We start from the raw sequence: 18,971 nt of genomic DNA on the forward strand, positions 1-18,971 counted from the left end.
CTTTCACTTGAGTCATGGATCTCACAGGCTTCAACACTTTAAGCGAATGTACCACTGAAATGATTGTTTTCAAAATGGCATATACCAAAGTCTTTCCCCAAAGAGAGGCCACTGCAGGTACCACGGTGTCTTTACAGAAAAAAACTTAAAGAAAAATTTGCATAAACCAGTGGAACCATGTGTGAATTCAAGTTAATACACTTGGACGCAGATTGTTTTCAAGCGAGCACAAAAGAGACTGTTAAAAACACAGACTACATCAAAGCACCAAACTTTCCTAAGACTTTAAAAAAGAAATTCCAGACAAATACTATCCCGAAGCTGTAAAACCACAAAAGAGCAGCAGGAATTTCCGAAACCTGCCCTCGAGTGCGTCTTTAAAATTCCTCATCCTTTAGGCACGATGCCTTGCAGACCCTGGTCTTCTATGTCACACTTTCTAGTGCTCCTGGTTATTGAGAAGAAACAAGCTCAAGGACCTAGAGAATCCTTTAAGCTTCCCAGGACCACTAAGACTCACCAGAATCACAGTCTGCTCGGGAGAACGGACCCCTCACCTTTCTTCTGTCCCACTCAAGGACATGTGGCACCCCGGGCCTGATATCCTTCCCCTCCTGAACCAGAATCACAGTCTGCTCGGGAGAACCGACCCCTCACCTTTTCCTCTGTCCCACTCGCGGACGTGCGGCACCCCGGGTCTGGTATCTTTCCTCTCCTGAACGATGACTTCCACTTTGCTACTCTGGGCAGCTGTACGAGGAGCTGGCGTGACCTCTGGTTCTGGGGGCAAAGGCCCAATAACATCTCCATCTATTTTTGTAAAGGAAATAAGACTTCATTACAATAAAGCTTACAACTACTTTAAGAAGTTAAATAGAACATACTTATCCTGAGAGTACAAGCAATATCTGGTATTCACTGAGCACCTATTATATGCTGGGTTGTAGGCTAAGTACTTTGTACACAGTAATTCACTTAGCTCTTTAACAACCCAAACAAACTCAGGATTGGTACTCCATTTTACCCCCGTTTTACAGATAAGGAAAACTAACATCAGAAATGCTACAAAGGTAAATAGTGAAGAGCCGGGATTCAAACCCAGATTGGATGGATTTCAAAGTCTCTGTTTGACACTATGACACCCCACCTCCCCTGATCAACAATCAGAAGGACCAGAAACCCTTCAATTACTCAAAGAAAGACTCTCAGGCAAAGCAAGGATGATGAGAGAGCTGGAGCCTGATGACAGTCTGCAGGCTATTCTGGCCATATTTTAAAAAAAAAACAACAGTGTTTTAAAAAAAACGCTGGTGGCACTTCACATCTTGTGGAAATGACATGTTCAGGAGTAGAGCAAAAACAGAGAAACAATACACAGATTTAACATGTCACGGGAAGACAGCATTTATACAAAACTAAACGGACCATCTTCCAATTTTTAAGTGTCTCAATCTCCTTTCAAAGCTAAACTGAAGTGAGTTCAGAATTTAAAAATGGCATGGGCTTATGTTAGAGCTGGAGAAGCTTCTATCTGCCCCACTGGGATGTAAGTGAGAAGGCTGTGTGTGAATCCCAAAGCACATTCCTAGAAAGGTAGCTGGTTCCTGCCCATTCTTCCCCCAGGCTGAATCATGAACAGGTCCTGGGGAGCTAGTGACCCTGCAGGTGACAGCAACCCTCTCGGGAACTGCAGCAGCAGTAAGGCAGGAGGAAGCGGGAGAACAGGTGACCGTCTGGGGCAGAGCTACCACCTGCCCTGGACACCCCCCAGCGCTGCAATGTTAAACTCAAGAAGCAGACATCCAGCTGGTTTGAGCCAGTCTATGCAGTCTGTTGGGCAGTTCAGCCCAGACGACCGTTAACTCACACAGTGAGTGTGTCTGACCACAGCAATGAAGTGTTTCCAAGCATTGTAACAGACAGATGTGGTAAGCTGTCTCTACCCACATCTCTACCTTGGTACGCTGTCTCTACCCACATTTGTAAATTATTTACTACCTTTTTGTATGCATGTCTTCTTTAAAACACAGTTATAATAACCAACAAAAACTGCTGCCACAGCCAAAGAAAATAGGCCTAAAATATGTACATGCACAACTAAACTTTATCCTAAAATACCTTTTAAGCATTTTACCTCTAAGTCTCACTTACTGAACTGTGCTATTGTGTGAAGCAACAAAATGTACTGCTAACATCCTTGTCTACAACCTGATATTTTCTTGGGAGTGAAAACTGTTCCTGTTCCTGGATGTACCTCTGAGGTGCACTGCTTGCTCAGAAAATAAAACTAGATGGTTGATTTCTGCACTGCCATTCCTACTACTGAGATATCAATGGAACTAAAATATTTCCTTTCGAGATTTAGAAACACAACCATGATGTACCTCTGTTTTCTTCCTCTGCTCCATCTTCTTTTGATTTTTTCATCTTTTTCTGTCGGAGTTTGGCAAGTCTTGCTTCTAATATGGCTTTTCTCTTTTCCTTTATATTTTCTCGTTTTGTTCTCTGATCTGTTGTCTGAATAGGACAGAAAATTACAAAATGATTAGCCCCATTCACAATATTTCTGTTGAAAAGGATGAAATAATTTTATTCTAAAAATAAACTGACTTTTCTGCCACCTCTTAGAAGCCATCTGTTGAAATGTTCAAAATGAATATCCTTGTGTAAGTCCTCTTATATAAGCCCTTTGATATTTTATGAAGTTCAGTTCATAGAGCATCCTGGAACATGTTAGGAAACCAACCAATTCTGCCAATTCCTTAATCCCCCTCTAATAACTTTCCATTTTCTTACTCAGGCCACTTTAAAAGTGCCATATTGGAAAGTAAATTTAAAAAACCAAAGTCACACAGGTTACTTTTGAACAACTATAATCTTAAAGTCTGAAACACCAAAATAATATGGCAATTATCTTTATGAAACCTGTCTGAATTCTGGATAGCTATGTACATTTCTAATTAATTTTACTAGATTTTTTTTTTTTTTTACAGTATGATTCAATGAGAAACCCAACTGTTCAAATCCTTCGAGTCAACTGAGTTTAATCTGTACCTGTTCACGTAGCATTTCTAAGGTCTTCATCTGCTTGTTTCTCAACTCTTTATCTCGGGCAAAAGCAAAGTATCCAACACCAAGTTGCCGGGCCTCTGAAATAGGTAGAAATTACCCCAAAGATTAGATTTCCCTTCTCAGTGAATTAGATTTACGCCAAATTTCTAGCCAGGCCTCTGAAATAAGTAAAAATTACCCCAAAGATTAGATTTCCCTGCTCAGTGAATTAGATTCAGGACAAATTTCTACCAAAGCAGAAAGGAACACAGGGATGTCTTCCACACTTTTTTTTTAAGAAGCAGGTAAAAAACGTTAGAAGTTTCTTTCACTCTATTTGCCAAATGATAAACGCAACAAGTATTCATTAACTTTTTAGTCACAGGCTGTCTCCACTATTCTTGGGGCACACACTTGGATTAACAGACTCTTTGTTAGGTTAAAAAGTGAACAGTTATTTTCAACTCCAAAAGTAGAATTATTTATTTATACAGAAGAGCTGCTTCTTTGTGAATATTTCCTTTCCCACCTGCCATTTAAATGTTCAAGAAAAAAAAATGACTTAAAAATCTGCCAGATGACTGTACCATTTTCACGGATGTCTTCATAATGTACGGGCCCCATTGGCCTTCTCAGGGCCTCCCTCTCTTCTTCCTCCCATTGCTGGCGCTGGAGCTCTTTTCTCATATCTTCAGACAGTAAGGTTTTCTCATTTGCAGGACTAACGAAACTAGGAGAATAGAGCAAAAATCATCTTAGGTACGAGCTGTAGCATAGCAATGCTTCGGTTCAGGCATTTGGGGTCATGGATGAGTAACTCTAGTTGTGAAGAGGACAGTTCCTTATGGAGGTTTCTGACTCATACTACCACTGGGAAACTGCAAAAAAACTATTTCTTCCTTTCTTTAATCCAAGCAGGCAGCTTGTTATATTAACATAATAAAATCTTGCCTCAGCACTCACACCTCTTTCCTTCCCAGCCTGGTCTTGGGCTGAATTGAAGGGGCAGGCCAGGCAGGGCGAGGAACTATGGGCCTTCAGTGGGGGCCTCCCGTGCAGGGTCTGGTGTCCCAGGTGGTGGCTCAGGGCTTCCCCACTTCCTTCCCTGTGCCAGGCCCAGGCCTACCTGGCATGGACTAGGTGGAGCTTCTCCCAACACTTTTCACACAATAGCTGCCCTTGGGAAGAAGGATTTTATTCTCTGTGATGTTTTTTACAAATCACCTCTTCAGGTGCCACAGAAAAAAATCTAGCCGTAAGTTCTTATTTCAAAATGCATAAAGGTATACAGAAAGACTAAGCCACCTCCCTCCCTGCCCCCACCTTGTCGGTCCATGACTGTATCTGCTGCGGGATAACCAAATCTATATTCTTAAATGCACTTTCTATGCAGTGGTTTGTTCATTTACTCTGGGCTCATTCTCCGTTACTATGTAGACATCCTCCCAAGTGAACAGACAGGCTCTAGCTCACCGCTTCGGTATGGGTGACCAACCACCCAAGTTGTTCTCTGAACGTGGGCTATGTGTGCATGTGCATGTAACCACAAAAAGTGCTTTCTGCAAACATTCTTACACATTAACAAATATTCTTACAACAGAGCCCCAAAGAAAATTAACTAAAAATAGCCTCGCTCACAAAACAATCCCTGTGTCTGCATGTCAAACCTGGGCAAAGCATTGTATGTCACACACTTACAGCCTCCCCTGAAGATTTTTATCCATTTCCAGCAGATCTGGCAAATCCTTTCTCATACAGCGCCGGGATCGCCCTAAAGAATCCACATAATCCACCCTGAAATCAAAGTGAAAAGACATGAAAAACTGTACATAACATACAGTTCCCTAAGATAAGGAGTTGGTGCACAATGAGAAGTTAATACAGGCTCCATCACAAACCCATCACCAAGGGCTTCCTCGGTAACTCAAACTGTAAATAATCTGCCTGCAATGCGGGAGACCCACATTCAATCCATGGGTTGGGAAAAACCCCTGGAGAAGGGCATGGCAACCCACTCCAGTATTCTTGCCTGGAGAATTCCATGGACAGAGGAGCCTGGCGGCTACAGTCCATAGGCTCACAAAGAGTCGGACACGACTGAGCAACTAACACACATCACCAAGAAAAACCCTCAACCTGAGGCTGGTGGTTGACCACCACCATTGGTAGAAACATGCTCTTCAAACTTAAAAGTTGACACACAATAGGTTCATTGCACCCTTGATTAAATCTTAGTTTTAAAAACTGTAGAAAATGATTGATCATGTGTATCTCCGATCTCAAAGATAAAACTCCACACAGACCCCGGCTGCAGTATCTCAGAAATTACTTTAACCTGGTTTACACATTTGCAAGGAGATCCAACCAGTCCATCCTAAAAGAGATCAGTCCTGGGTGTTCAATGGAAGGACGGATGTTGAAGCTGAAACTCCCAATCCTTTGGCCACCTGATGTGAAGAGCTGACTCACTGGAAAAGACCCTGATGCTGGGAAAGATTGAAGGTGGAAGGAGAAGGGGACGACAGAGGATGAGACGGTTGGATGGCATCACTGATTGAATGGACATGAGTTTGGGTAAACTCTGGGAGTTGGTGATGGACAGGGAGGCCTGGCGTGCTGCAGTTTGTGGGGTCGCAGAGAGTCAGACACGACTGAGCGACTGAACACATTTTCAAACATTCTCTCAGCATCATAATAACTATGCTCTGTACCAGATCGCCTCACCTCCTCACAGTCTTCCCAAATTTGATGGTTTTTGTTTCCTTTGTTTCTTCTAACTGATACAATTCTTCCCAGTGGACTAAAAATTTAATAAAAATATAGAAGAAAGCGAAGAAGAACTAAAGAGCTTCTTGATGAAAGTGAAAGAGGAGAATGAAAAAGTTGGCTTAAAACTCAACGTTCAGAAAACTAAGATCATGGCACCCGGTCCCATCACTTCATGGTAAATAGCTGGGGTAACAATAGATGGGGAAACAGTGACAGACTTTAATTTCTTGGGCTCCAAAATGACTGCAAATGGTGACTGCAGCCATGAAATTAAAAGAAACTTGCTCCTTGGAAGAAAAGCTACGACCAGCCTAGACAGCATATTAAAAAGCAGAGACATTACTTTGCTGACAAAGGTCCGTCTAGTCAAGGATATGGTTTTTCCAGTAGTCATGTATGGATGTGAGAGTTGGACTATAAAGAAAGCTGGGAGCTGAAGAACTGATGCTTTTGAACTGTGGTGTTGGAGAAGACTTGAGAGTCTCTTGGACTGCAAGGTGATCCAACCAGTCCATTCTAAAGATCAGTCCTGAATATCCACTGGAAGGACCGATGTTGAAGCTGAAACTCCAGTACTTTGCCACCTGATGCGAAGAACTGACTCATTGGAGAAGACCCTGATGCTGGGCACAATCGAGGGCAAGAGGAGAAAGGGACGACAGAGGATGAGATGGTTGAATGGTATCAACGACTCAATGGACATGAGTTTGAATAAACTCTGGGAGTTGGTGATGGACAGGGAGGCCTGGCGTGCTGCAGTTCATGGGGTCGCAAAGAGTTGGACAGGACTAAACTGAACCAAATAGAAGTATTCTGAAAGACTCTTTAACAAGGAGGAAGCCAAGGCAACACACATTTTGTACTGCAAGAGCACCTCAACAGTGGGCCAGTCTGTTATCTTTTACCATTGTTCTTCTTTCCTCAGTTCAGTCCAGTCGCTCAGTCGTGTCCGACTCTTTGCGACCCCATGAATAGCAGCACGCCAGGCCTCCCTGTCCATCACCAACTCCCGGAGTTCACTCAGACTCACGTCCATTGAGTCAGTGATGCCATCCAGCCATCTCATCCTCTGTCGTCCCCTTCTCCTCCTGCCCTCAATCCCTCCCAGCATCAGAGTCTTTTCCAATGAGTCAACTCTTCGCATGAGGTGGCAAAGTACCCAAAGTAAGTACCCTGTTTCATGCACCAGGCAGGGAAACCAGGCGGCCAGCAAGGCCAGTGAAGTACTCCAGTGCCCACCACAGGAAATGAGGGCAGGTGTTCATGGATAGCATTTCATTTGCATTATGATGCAAAAGATTTTTATGTTCTGAATTACAGGTAGACTGCCCCAGACCCTTCGGCAGGAGGCTAAAAGCACAGCAGGGCCAGCACTGCTGCTGGACCAGCCCAAGGTCAGATTCCCACGCGTGTGGCTTGTGCTTTTGTGAGTCTTTTCTTTCCAGCTGAACACGCCAAGTGCAACTGTCAGCCTGTGATTTAAAAGGTGAGCTTGGGAATCCACAACTACAGTCCTAAAGCTGATGGCCACAGAAATAGAACCTCCAACAGCAACAAGCTGTTTCTCCCTTTTCTTCTTTTCCTTCAATGAATGGAGAACCAAAACCACCTAACCAGATGGTCTGAGTAATTATTTACAGTATTTTTGTGGCAAGATTTTCCACCACCTGGAACTTAACTGCAAAAGGATTTTACAAGCAGTTACAATTCTGGAACCTAATTTAGAAACAAAAAAAAGTGTCAGAACTGCTTTCAGTGCATCTTCCTTCACCCTGTGGGGCACGTGACACCTTCAATTGCTCTTCAAGGTCTTCAAATCGGTAACAAATTAGTTGTAATCATAGAGGCATTAATAAGGGGGGGAGACATTAATTTCAAAGGAGACAAGATTTCTGCTATGAAAAGCAATCATAAGCTATTCTGTCTCTGGAAAAGGCCTCCAAAACATACAGATCTCATTGAAACAGAAGTGGCAGGACAGCAGCCAGCAACAAAAATCAATGCGCAAGCTCTCAGGGAAACAATCACCTGAGGCCAGAGGGGAACACAGGAGGGCTCAGTCATGCCCTCTTCACAGGATGCTGGGGGAAGTTAGGGCACAGAGCCTTGAAACGCTCCTAAAAAGAGCAGGCAGGATCTAAAAAGTAGCAAAAGTCTGACTCAATCCTTTTCTGGTAATGAGGCCATTTATGTGTCAATACAGGCTTCTCAGGTCACTCAGTGGTAAAGAATCCAGCTGCCAGTGCAGGAGATGCAGGAGATGCGGGTTCAAGTTTTGGGCTGGGAAGATCCCTGGAGGAGAAAATGACAACCCACTCCAGTATTCTTGCCTGGAAAATTCCATGGATAGAGTCTGGCGGGCTACAGTTCATGGGGTTACAAAGAGTCAGACACAACTTAGCGACTAAACAAGGAGACCCAAAGGAGCAGGAGGTGTGTTTAAGTGCTATCAGAGTCCAGACGAGGGAGAGACCATTTAGACTAGAAATGCTGAAGAGAAGGATGACGAAAGGGACGGCACCACACTCGCTCCTCTGTGACTGCTACAGCGAGCGCACAGCCACTAAGGCCACCTCAGATGGAAGTGGTTTACAAGGTTGGTAAGAAGACCCTGCTGCAGCATGAAGATGCACGTTCTCTGTGTTCCCGAGCAGCGGGGACCGCTCTCTTCACTCATAAGACTCCTTCCCGTGGGGGAAACGGCTGACAAAAGATCAACAGGTCCTGCTGACAACCCTAAGCAGTTCCTAACAAACATTCCCATGATGTGGACATCTGAGCCTTCAGCGGGGACGGGTGGGCTCCACACCGGCAGGAAGGGTCAGGCAGGGTTACTCCCAGGAACACAGCATCAGTGCACCTGCACACAATCACAAGCCCTTCTGAACAAGTTTCTAAACAACGTCTTAGGTACAGAAAAATCACCATGGCATTTCCTCTGCGGTCTCTTTGTAAAGAAAAGACTGGTTTGGTTTCTCCATCATTCACCTACTAGGCATCACCATCCCTGTTTTGCAGACGAGGAAACTGAAGCCAAGAGAGGGTAGGAACCTGATCACAACTGTACCACCAGTGAAAGGCAGAGCCCGTGCTGTCCAGACACAGGTCCGTGATACCCTAAACCATACTGGCAGAAAATGCCACAGCCAGGGTAAGGCTCACCAGATCAGTTCTGCCAGCCCGTTTTCACTGGAAACAGAGCTCATGCTATCTACATGATGATGCCTGAATAAGGACCTGGGTAAGGTAGCAGGGTGGGTAGAAAGGAACATTTTTTTGCCTAAACAACTCTTCCACATCAATGAAACGGGAAAGAACGCCTCCACGCCTGGCACGTGGCAGGAACACAGTCTATTTGTAATTATTTTAAGTAGCAGCTACTACGTCTACATCTATAAATGCAATCCTACTTACAGTGGAGTCTCTAAAGACTAGAGAGAAATGGCTTGGTAAGAGCAAAATAATATGGCTCTCAAAAAGTAAACCCAAGTCTGACAACATTAACATGACCAAATGGCGTAATATCACCAACCATTCTTCACTAGGATCCTGGGGCGGAGGAACATCTTTTTCAGCAAGAGCTCCCACATCATCGTCTCTTTCTTCAGTCTTTCTGTAACCTCTACTGGCGCCAATCGCTTCCATTTCTTTCTGTTTGTCTATCATCTTCTGTGTGAAATCCACAAGGTACATATCCTCCACTTCTTCATCTAGGACACAAAAATCAATTTTCAGATACATGGAACTGAATGAAACAGTCACAGTCACCACTGGGCAGCTACACCCCCTGACAGTTCACCAGTCGAGGTCTCCACCTGCCCCCTAAAAGCTCAAAAGGCACAGAGCCTCCTGAGGGCTTGACAGAGAAGCTGTAGACAGGCCACTGGACACACATACCACATAAAAAAAACCTTTAAAAGCCTGCAGTTTTCTGTTGCCTCATCAGTAACAAGACTAGAAGATACAAGTGTCTTGACTTCAATAGACTCATCTAGCCAATCAGATAACACAGAGGCAGAACAGCATTGCTCAGTAAGCCTTTGTGACTCAGTGATTCCCCGTCTCTAACCACGTGGGTCGTATCCCATAACCCTGGGTATACTGCTGTGGAATGCCAAGTGTTTGAAGGGTCCTAACATAGGTAAAAGAAGTCATCTGAATTCTTTTCAATCCATGAACACCACCATCAGGTGAGGCCTGGGGCCAGGATCTGCAGGGCATACAGAAACGTCTAATGTGCCATCTATCTGCAGGCCTTATCTACTTGAGCTGAAACCTACACTGAAAGTTAAATAGTGACCCATGATTCTAATTTAACACAGGACAGCAGATGCATTCATGAACAATGTATGCATCAAGTTTCACTCTGCTGGATTTAAGCTCTAAGGAACAGAAGGTAGGTTCCGTACTACCAGGGGTTGATGTTATCTTCACTGTACAGTGGAAAATAACTGAGGCTCCAAAACTTGCCCAAACATGCTGGTCCAATAAGCCCATCAGGAGGTGGGCCTGCTGGTTTGGACAGAACCAAATCTCCATGCCCACACACTCCTTTGTCTTGATTCTATATTAACAATATAAGTAAAGTTTGAATCAAATGAAAAAAGACTATATTTTTAGCCACAAGAACACATAATTCAACTGTGAAAGAAATACATTTTCCCAGAGCTGAGTTAAATAAGACCACAAAACAGTGAGGCCTCCTGGCTGGCTGACACCTGCTGCTTCTTCAGGGGGAAGGCAGGGCCTCCCCCAGGGCCCTCAGCTTTGTGAGCACCCAGCCTGGCCCTGCTGGGCTCCCAGCACACAGGAACGTGGCTCTGCTGCCTGGGCAGCTGTGATAGGGTCCAGCCCCTCCTCTCCTGCTGCGCCCCCCGCCTGGCCCTCAGCCCTAGCCCTGCAAGTCAGCCCAGCCAGCTGTGGGCCTCTCCTCCCTCTGCTCTCTCCATTCCCCACTGCAGAAGCCCTTCTCCAGTTCTCCAAAATCTTTAAGACCCCCATCAGAGCCACCTTCTCCCTAAAGACTTCCACATATGCCTTTTAAAGGCAGTAAGAGATGCACTGCCTTGTAAAATCTCTTTCACTGTCGTTGAACTCTAGGTTGGGTTTCCTTTTTGTGAGGCAGGTATGAGGAGGGAGGATCTTTTAATTATTATCTTAGAAGCAACTATACCCAGCTTCCCAGGCAGCAGAGTGGTTAAGGCTCTGAGCTTCCACTGCAGAGGGTATAGGTTCGATCCCTGGTCGGGGAACGAAGATCCTGCATGCTGTACAGCACAATAAAAAATGTTTTACTTTTAAAAAAATAAATTACAAAAGCAACTATAAGCACTTCAAAGAATAAAATTAAACACAGAGGGAAGAAAAACAGGGGAAAAGGAATGGTAACTCCAGTACTCTGATATAACCATAATTCCCCTCAGGTTGTTTTTCCTTAAACACGCCATAACTGTTTGTAATCATGGTCTATTTAGACCTTTTTCCCTAAACTTGTCTTCTTCTGTGCCATTTTCCTCCACTGATGATGCCTCCGTTGAGGGCAGAGGCAGAGAATCTGGCTAACACTGTACTGACTTGTCCCTCTACAGCGCCTTACAGGCCCAGCACCCACGGGGCAAATAAAAACTATCACTGATTTTCTTCTCTCTGTGCTGACAGGCAGGCCTTCCCCGGGAGCTCAGCTGGTAAAGAATATGCCGGCAATGCAGGAGACACCAGTTTGATTTCTGGGTTAGGAAGATGCTGACATAGAAAGTCAAATCTATTTAAGTTTCTCCCTATTCTCATAATTATTTTAATAAACACAAAAAAATACCAGAGAGTTGTATTATTACAGAAAATAAAGACGCATAAATAATTATATTTACCTATAAAGTCTCCTTTAGTCATTTTTTCATATAATTTGGCCTTTTCTTCCAATTTCTCCCTAGGAGAAAAAAAAAAGACAAGTATAAAAATGGTCTTATCACTGCCACTCCTGGTAAAACTGCCCTCCCCGGCCTTACTGCTACAACCTGCCCAAGGGGCCCAGCCTGCTGACTAGAGCTGAGTCTCCACCCTTAGGGGACCCTCAGACCCAGCCAGGTCTGCTCTGCCAACTAATCATAAAGCCTGGCCCATGTTTCTTTCATTCACGACTGTACCAAAGAACCAAAAACAATGCCTGGTGCATAGCAGATGTTCAGTCAGTATTTGAGGAATGAATACATGAAAGAATGAAGATTCTAATTTAATTTAAATGCCAAATGCAACAAATTAAATACCAAAAAAAGAGAGGTATCGAAACAAAAACATTTTCTGTTACGGATGACCAAATTCCACAGTAACTGTCTACCACTGGTTTTATACAAGGGTCCCTGGTCTCCCCTGGGCTAATTAGGTCTCTCTAAGGGAGGTAGAGACCAACCTCTTAGAAGTCTGTTAAAAATATGATAATTCCTGTTTTATACAGAACATAGATAAATTATTCATGACAGATAGCTAATAAAAAACAAACATCAACCCTGGCATTTCAATTCAGCAGCCTCTCTGCTCATGTTAATTCTAGTGACATTTATTCTTTAGTGGCTAAGAGCTGACAATTCTTTTATTCTAGAAATACTTATGATGATAAAGAGCACCAAAGAAGTCATCTGAGCGTTTGCTTGTGAAGGATCGTACTTTATCATAGCAGAAAATTTCATTTCTAATGATGAGTATAATGTTAGCTAATAGGGTATAAGATGTTACGGAGAAACTCAAATGAACATTTAGGGCAATCCAATACAAAGCCATAGTAATCAAAATAGTATGGGACTGGCATAAAAACAGACACACAGATCAGCAGAATGGAAAGAGAGCCCAGAGATAAACCCACACACATGTGGTCAATTAATTTACAACAGAAGAGCCAAGAATATGCAATGGGGAAAGAGCTGTCTCGTGAATAAATGGTGTTGGGAAAACTGGATAGCCACATGTATAACGATGACCCTAAAAAACTGTATTACACGTCTGAATTACAAATACACAGTGGAGCCACAAAACTCCTGGAAGAAAACACAGGCAACACATTCCTGACATCAGTGCGGCAACGATTTTTCCAGATCTGACCACAAAAGGAAAGGCAACAAAAGCAAAAATAAACAAGAGGGACTATATCAAACTAAAAAGCTCCTGCAGAGCAAAGGCCATCACCAAAACGAAAAGGCAACCTGTTACTGAATGGGAGAAAATATTTGCAAATCCTATGTCTGCCATAGGCTTAATATCCAAAATAAAGAACTTACAACTCAACACCAAGAAAACCAAACAGTGCGACTTTAAAAAACGACCTGAATAAACATCTTGTGAGAGACGTACAGATGGACAACAGATACATGAAAAGGTGCTCAGCATCACTACTCATGAGGGGAACGGAGACTGAAACCACAGTGAGATGTGCCCTCAAACCTGACAGAACAGCTGCTACAAAAAGATAAGAACGAACCAGGGTCGGCTGGTGAGGATGTGGGGAAAGGAATCTTCATGCAGTGTAGGGGGGGTGTAAACTGGGGCAGCCACTAAGGAGAAAGAGTATGAGATTCCTCACAAAATAAACACAACTACCGCATGGGAAGTTCCCTGGTGATCCAGAGGTTAAGACTCTGAGCGTCCACTGCAGGGGCGTGGGTTCACCCTCGTATAAGTGGCTGTCCAGAGAACTAAGAGCCTGCATGCCACACAGTATGGCCAAAAAAAAAAAAAAAGTAAATAAGTTCGTAGATACGGTGAGCAGTTGCCAGAGGCAGCAGGAGGATGGGGAGGAAATGGATGAAATGGGTCAAAATGTACAAACTTCCAGTTATAAAGTATGTTAGGAATGAGGATACAACGTCCAGCATAATGACCACAGTTAATACTGTACTGCATACCTGAAGTCTGTTAAAAGAGTAGATCTCAAACGTTCCTAGTCAAGTAAGTGTTAGTCATTCAGTCGTGTCCGACTCATTGCTATCACCATCTGCAGTGATTTTGGAGCCCAAAAAAATAAAGTCTGACACTGTTTGCACTGTTTCCTGCCAGGCTCCTTGGTTCATGGGATTCTCCAGGCAAGAATACTGGAATGGGTTGCCATTCCCTTCTCCAGGGGATCTTCCTCACACAGGGATCGAACTGCGTGGTGATACATGTTAGTTAATTATTAGATCTATACATCATGAGAAATGCTGGGCTGGAAGAAGCACAAGCTGGAATCAAGACTGCCGGGAGAAATATCAATAACCTCACATATGCAGATGACACCACCCTTATGGCAGAAAGTGAAGGTGAACTCAAAAGCCTCTTGGTGAAAGTGAAAGACGAGAGTGAAAAAGTTGGCTTAAAGCTCAACATTCAGAAAACTAAGATCAGGGCATCTGGTCCTATCACTTCATGGGAAATAGATGAGGAAACAGTGCAAACAGTGTCAGACTTTATTTTTTTGGGCTCCAAAATCACTGCAGATGGTGATAGCAGCCATGAAATTAAAAGACACTTACTCCTTGGAAGGAAAGTTATGACCAACCTAGATAGCATATTCAAAAGCAGAGACAATACTTTGCCAACAAAGGTCCGTCTAGTCAAGGCTATGGTTTTTCCAGTGGTCATGTATGGATGTGAGAGCTGGACTGTGAAGAAAGCTGAGCACCGAAGAATTGATACTTTTGAACTGTGGTGTTGGAGAAGACTCTTGAGAGTCTCTTGGACAGCAAGGAGATCCAACCAGTCCATCCTAAAGGAGATCAGTCCTGGGTGTTCTTTGGAAGGAATGATGCTAAAGCTGAAACTCCAGTACTCTGGCCAACTCATGAGTAGAGCTGACTCATTGGAAAAGACCCTGATGCTGGGAGGGATTGGGGGCAGGAGGAGAAGGGGAAGACAGGATGAGATGGCTGGATGGCATCACTGACTCGATGGACATGAGTTTGGGTAAACTCCGGGAGTTGGTGATAGACAGGGAGGCCTGGCGTGCTGCGATTCATGGGGTCGCAAAACGTCGGACATGACTGAGCAACTGAACTGAACTGAACTAACTGTGGTTACTCTGTTGTACATCTGAAACTAATACAATGTTATGTTTCAATTACACCTTAATAAAACACACATATAAAGCATAAAAAAGTTACAGCATCTTTCAACAAAATTAAAATTCTCAGCATAAGGTAGAGTAGTGAGAAAAACATCTCCGCAGTGAACATGTCTTTAAGTAAAGCCTCCAGCATGTTGGGGACAGGGCAAATGCTAAGAAAATAATCCCCAAATGGGCTAATATTCTGCCCTTTACTCTCAGACCCAGAAGAGCCAAGCAGTCTGAGCAACCACTATTTTCAACTGCCAACTTTTTATTATGCAATGGATCTAAACACACACATGGCAGTCACGTCAGAGATTAAAAGTTGGGATTCTGAATCCAGGGTGCTAGTGCAAACAAGGGAAGAGCTCTTCTTTACAGAAGAACGCCAGCTAGTAAACAGAATGAAAAAATAATACACACGGAATGACAGATTTAGAAAAATTCTAATTTTGAAATCATCAGTGTAATAACTGACTCAGCGATGACATAATCATCACATGAAAACACACTGGTGAACACAATATTCATAGAGCCTCAGTTTCCCTCCTTAGATTATTATTAATTTCAAATGAGGAAGAGCATCTTATCAGTGGAAAACTACAGCAGATCTACCTTAACTGAATGATCAAACTTATCATCACCAATAATGACTTAAGCTGACATCATGAACCTCCTGATGTGACTCAACAGGAGGACATATCATCACCTAGATAGTCTAACAATCGTTGGTAATTAAGTCTGACTCTAATCAGACTGTGGGACACCGCAGAAACAATTGGCCTGGACCTTTCAAATGATGTCAGTGGTGTAACAGACAACAAAAAGGCAAGGGAGAGACCTCCCTGGTGGCCCAGTGGTTGAGAATCCCCTGCCAATGGAGGGAGCACAGGTCCTGTCGCTGACCTGTGAACTAGGATCCCACATGCCACACGGCAAACAAGCCCGTGTGCCACAATTACTGAGTCCACGTGTAACTGGTGCAGCTTCCTGTGCCTAGAGCCCGTGCTCTACAGTAAGAGAGTCACCACAGTGAGAATCCCTCACACTACAACTGGAGAGCAGCCCCTACTCGCCAAAACTAGAGAAAGTCTGCATGCTGCAACAAAGACTCAGGGCAGCCACAATTAAAGAAAAATGTAAACAGGCAAAGGAACTGTTTTCTATTCAAAGAGACTAAAGAGATATGACAACTACATGCAATGCGTACTGTTTAATTAAACGTTTTAAAAAACAATAAAGGACACATCTGTACTAGGATAACTGGTGAAATATGAATATGGACCATACGATACTACTTTATCAGTGGCAAATTTCTGGGATATGACAGCGGTATTGTGGTTTACGCAGGAAAATGTCCCTATTCTGTATAACCACAGTACTGCTGCCATATCCCAGAAATATGCCACTGATAAAATAGTATCATATAGAAGATACACGCTGAAATATGTTTCTCTACACACACAAGAGAGGGAGGGGAAGAAAGAAAGCAAATTTTAAAAGATGTTAAGTAGTGAATTTAGGTGAAAAGTATTAGAATGTTCACTGTAGTCTTGTTTCAAATATTCTGCTGGTTGGAAGCTTTTCATATTAAACAGCTGGGAGGAAAATTCCATTTCTAATTACCAATAGCACACCACCTAGCAGCCCCACCACAACATAGGGAGTTTCTTAAACACTTGTGGATAATCTCAGTGCCTAACAGGGGCTCACAGGGGGACTGTTTCATCTTTTAAACTGAGGCTATGTCTTATCTTCTTATAAGATTATAAATATGTCTGCAAATTATATTATCTTCAGAAAATAGAGTATCTGAAGGATAGAAGGATGATAAAAATTAAAATTGTAAATCAAATAAAGGTGAACTTTCACTTCTTTGCTCAGGGAGCCACAAAGGTAGCTCCATTTATTAGAGAGTAACTTCACCTCGCTTTGTCCAAAGTCTTCTGTTCTTCAATCTTCTGTTCAGCATCCTTTTCAGCTCGATTAGAAACTCCTGCATTCTGTCTGCTCCAGATACTTGGTTTCTAGAGAAGAATTTAAAAAACACAGAATCACCAACTGACTTCAAAAAATCTCTACTTGTATATCAGAAAGGGGAAAAAAGATAATTAGATCTTGTGAATCAATGGAAATAACTGGACCTCTGACAGCCAACTTATGTCCTGCAAATAAACTATACATAGCAAAGCCGGAGCTGGGGCGGGCGGGGGGGGGGGGGGGGACCCTAAATTACATTTAAAAATTTCTTTATACAATTGCAATTACTTTTTTAAATCTCCTGAATGATTACAACCTGATTCAAGACTTTAATGAAAAATATGTAAGATTTAGTAATACAAATAATAGATACCATTACTTATAAAATTGGAAACACACTCACATACTGAAGAATTAGAGCATTATACTGTGCTTTTGAATCTTACTAATTTCTATTTCAATATTTGAAATATTTTATGCAGATGTTCAAATACAAGACAAGGATTTATAGGTAGCAGATATCCTGGACACTTTCAAAAAACCTAATTATGGTTTAATTCCCCTATGTTTGGGGTCAATGGAGATAATTAGATTTTATTTTTACCTTGTTGGTTGGTTTTGGTTTTCCCAAAACTCCAGCATCTTTTAGAAGTTTTTCTTGTTTGAATTCTTCTTGTTTTCGGAAGAGTTCAGCCTTAAGGTCTACCAACTAGAATAAAGCAAATAAGCAAAAAAAAAAAAAAACAATTAACTCTAATGAGTGATTGGATTTCTAAGTTTTTACAATTCTGAAAACAAGATCACAAGCTCTTATAAATGGACAAAAGTGGATATAAAATTAAATGTTTAAATGTAGAGTCTAGTACAAAATAAATCCCAGTCATATTTCATTCCAGCTCTGTGGTAAACATATTTAATTTTCAACACTTCAAGGCTTTACTCTGGGCCAAGAGAGTATGATAAGGCAAAGCAAATGAAATCTGCATCTTCTAGATTCAGATTCAACTAACATCATTAACCACTTTCTCTCTGACTGCCACTGTACTCGGCTTTTTCATGTAGTAAAAGTAAAAAAAAAAATTTTTTTTAATTTCACTTAAACATCACAACCATTTATTATTTCTACAGGAAAATGTCTTTGATTGGCAACAATCTGAACCCTAGTATATGTCTGGCACTTAACAATGAACAGCAGAATACAAATGTGAATTAGACATACTCCTGCCTCAAAGAACCTACAATCTAGTAAGAAATGTAACTTACAACACCAGTCAGATGTAATACGTGACTTTAAGAGTGAAATTAAGTGGCATAAAAATTCAGATAAAGGAGTATTTCCTTTTGTCCAGAGTGATCAGAGATGGCTTTGAAATGAGCCTTAAAGGACAGGCAAGATTTCAACAGCTAGAAACAAAACAGACTGAATGAATTTTGTTTCAGCAAGTTTTGGAAACCACAAGTTTAGCTTGTGGTTAAGAACAAGAAAAGCCAGGGCAAAAGGAACAGGGGGCTTGGATCTATCATCACCATCTACTCTGCACAAAAGGGTATAAAGGCAGTTTCCTTTTTAAAGATCGAAGTACAGCTGCTTATATAAAAAGGCATTTGTAAACTGAATACTTAAAAAGCCCTGCACTACAGACTTACTTTTAAAGGAAATCAAAATAACTGCATTCAGTGATTTCTATTTTGGAAGAAAGTATTTAAAAATAAGTTTGGCATAGATTTTAATAACGTCAAGGGCTGGTTTATCCCAGAACCTAATACTCTAAATTTTAAAAAACAAATTTAAAACTTAAGCTTTTTCTTTTAAGCCTTAACCACATCAAATTTCTAGTCGCACATCTTCCTACTATACTTTTGAATTTTAAAAGGACTGTCAGCTCCCAGATGGCATTCACATTATTACTACTAATTTTAACCCATCAGGAAAAAATAACTAATTTTATAGTTTTTTGGTTCCTAATCCTCAAACATTACATGTGTGTGCTAAGTCACTTCAGTCATGTGAAACTCTTTGCAACCCCATGGACTGTAGCTCTCCAGGCTTCTCTGTCCATGGGATCCTCCAGGCAAGAGTACTGGAGTGGGTTCCCATCCC

The 18,971-nt window shown here is 42.3% G+C and overlaps 1 protein-coding gene across 1 annotated transcript in view; it reads right to left on the reverse strand.

The window, feature by feature from the left end:
* The window catches only part of CCDC174 (coiled-coil domain containing 174), a 30,507-nt gene that overhangs the window by 10,086 nt on the left and 1,450 nt on the right, over positions 1-18,971 (reverse strand). The window contains exons 2-10 of the mRNA XM_061397231.1: positions 17,475-17,579; positions 16,817-16,917; positions 11,688-11,746; positions 9,353-9,530; positions 4,750-4,845; positions 3,639-3,781; positions 3,055-3,149; positions 2,385-2,517; positions 658-810 (exon numbers count right to left, since the gene is read on the reverse strand). Coding sequence (XP_061253215.1) covers positions 658-810; positions 2,385-2,517; positions 3,055-3,149; positions 3,639-3,781; positions 4,750-4,845; positions 9,353-9,530; positions 11,688-11,746; positions 16,817-16,917; positions 17,475-17,579 — 1,063 coding nt within the window. The remainder of the gene's footprint in view (positions 1-657; positions 811-2,384; positions 2,518-3,054; positions 3,150-3,638; positions 3,782-4,749; positions 4,846-9,352; positions 9,531-11,687; positions 11,747-16,816; positions 16,918-17,474; positions 17,580-18,971) is intronic.

The sequence above is a fragment of the Bos javanicus genome, chromosome 22, assembly GCF_032452875.1.
Source record: "Bos javanicus breed banteng chromosome 22, ARS-OSU_banteng_1.0, whole genome shotgun sequence".
Taxonomy (NCBI): domain Eukaryota; kingdom Metazoa; phylum Chordata; class Mammalia; order Artiodactyla; family Bovidae; genus Bos; species Bos javanicus.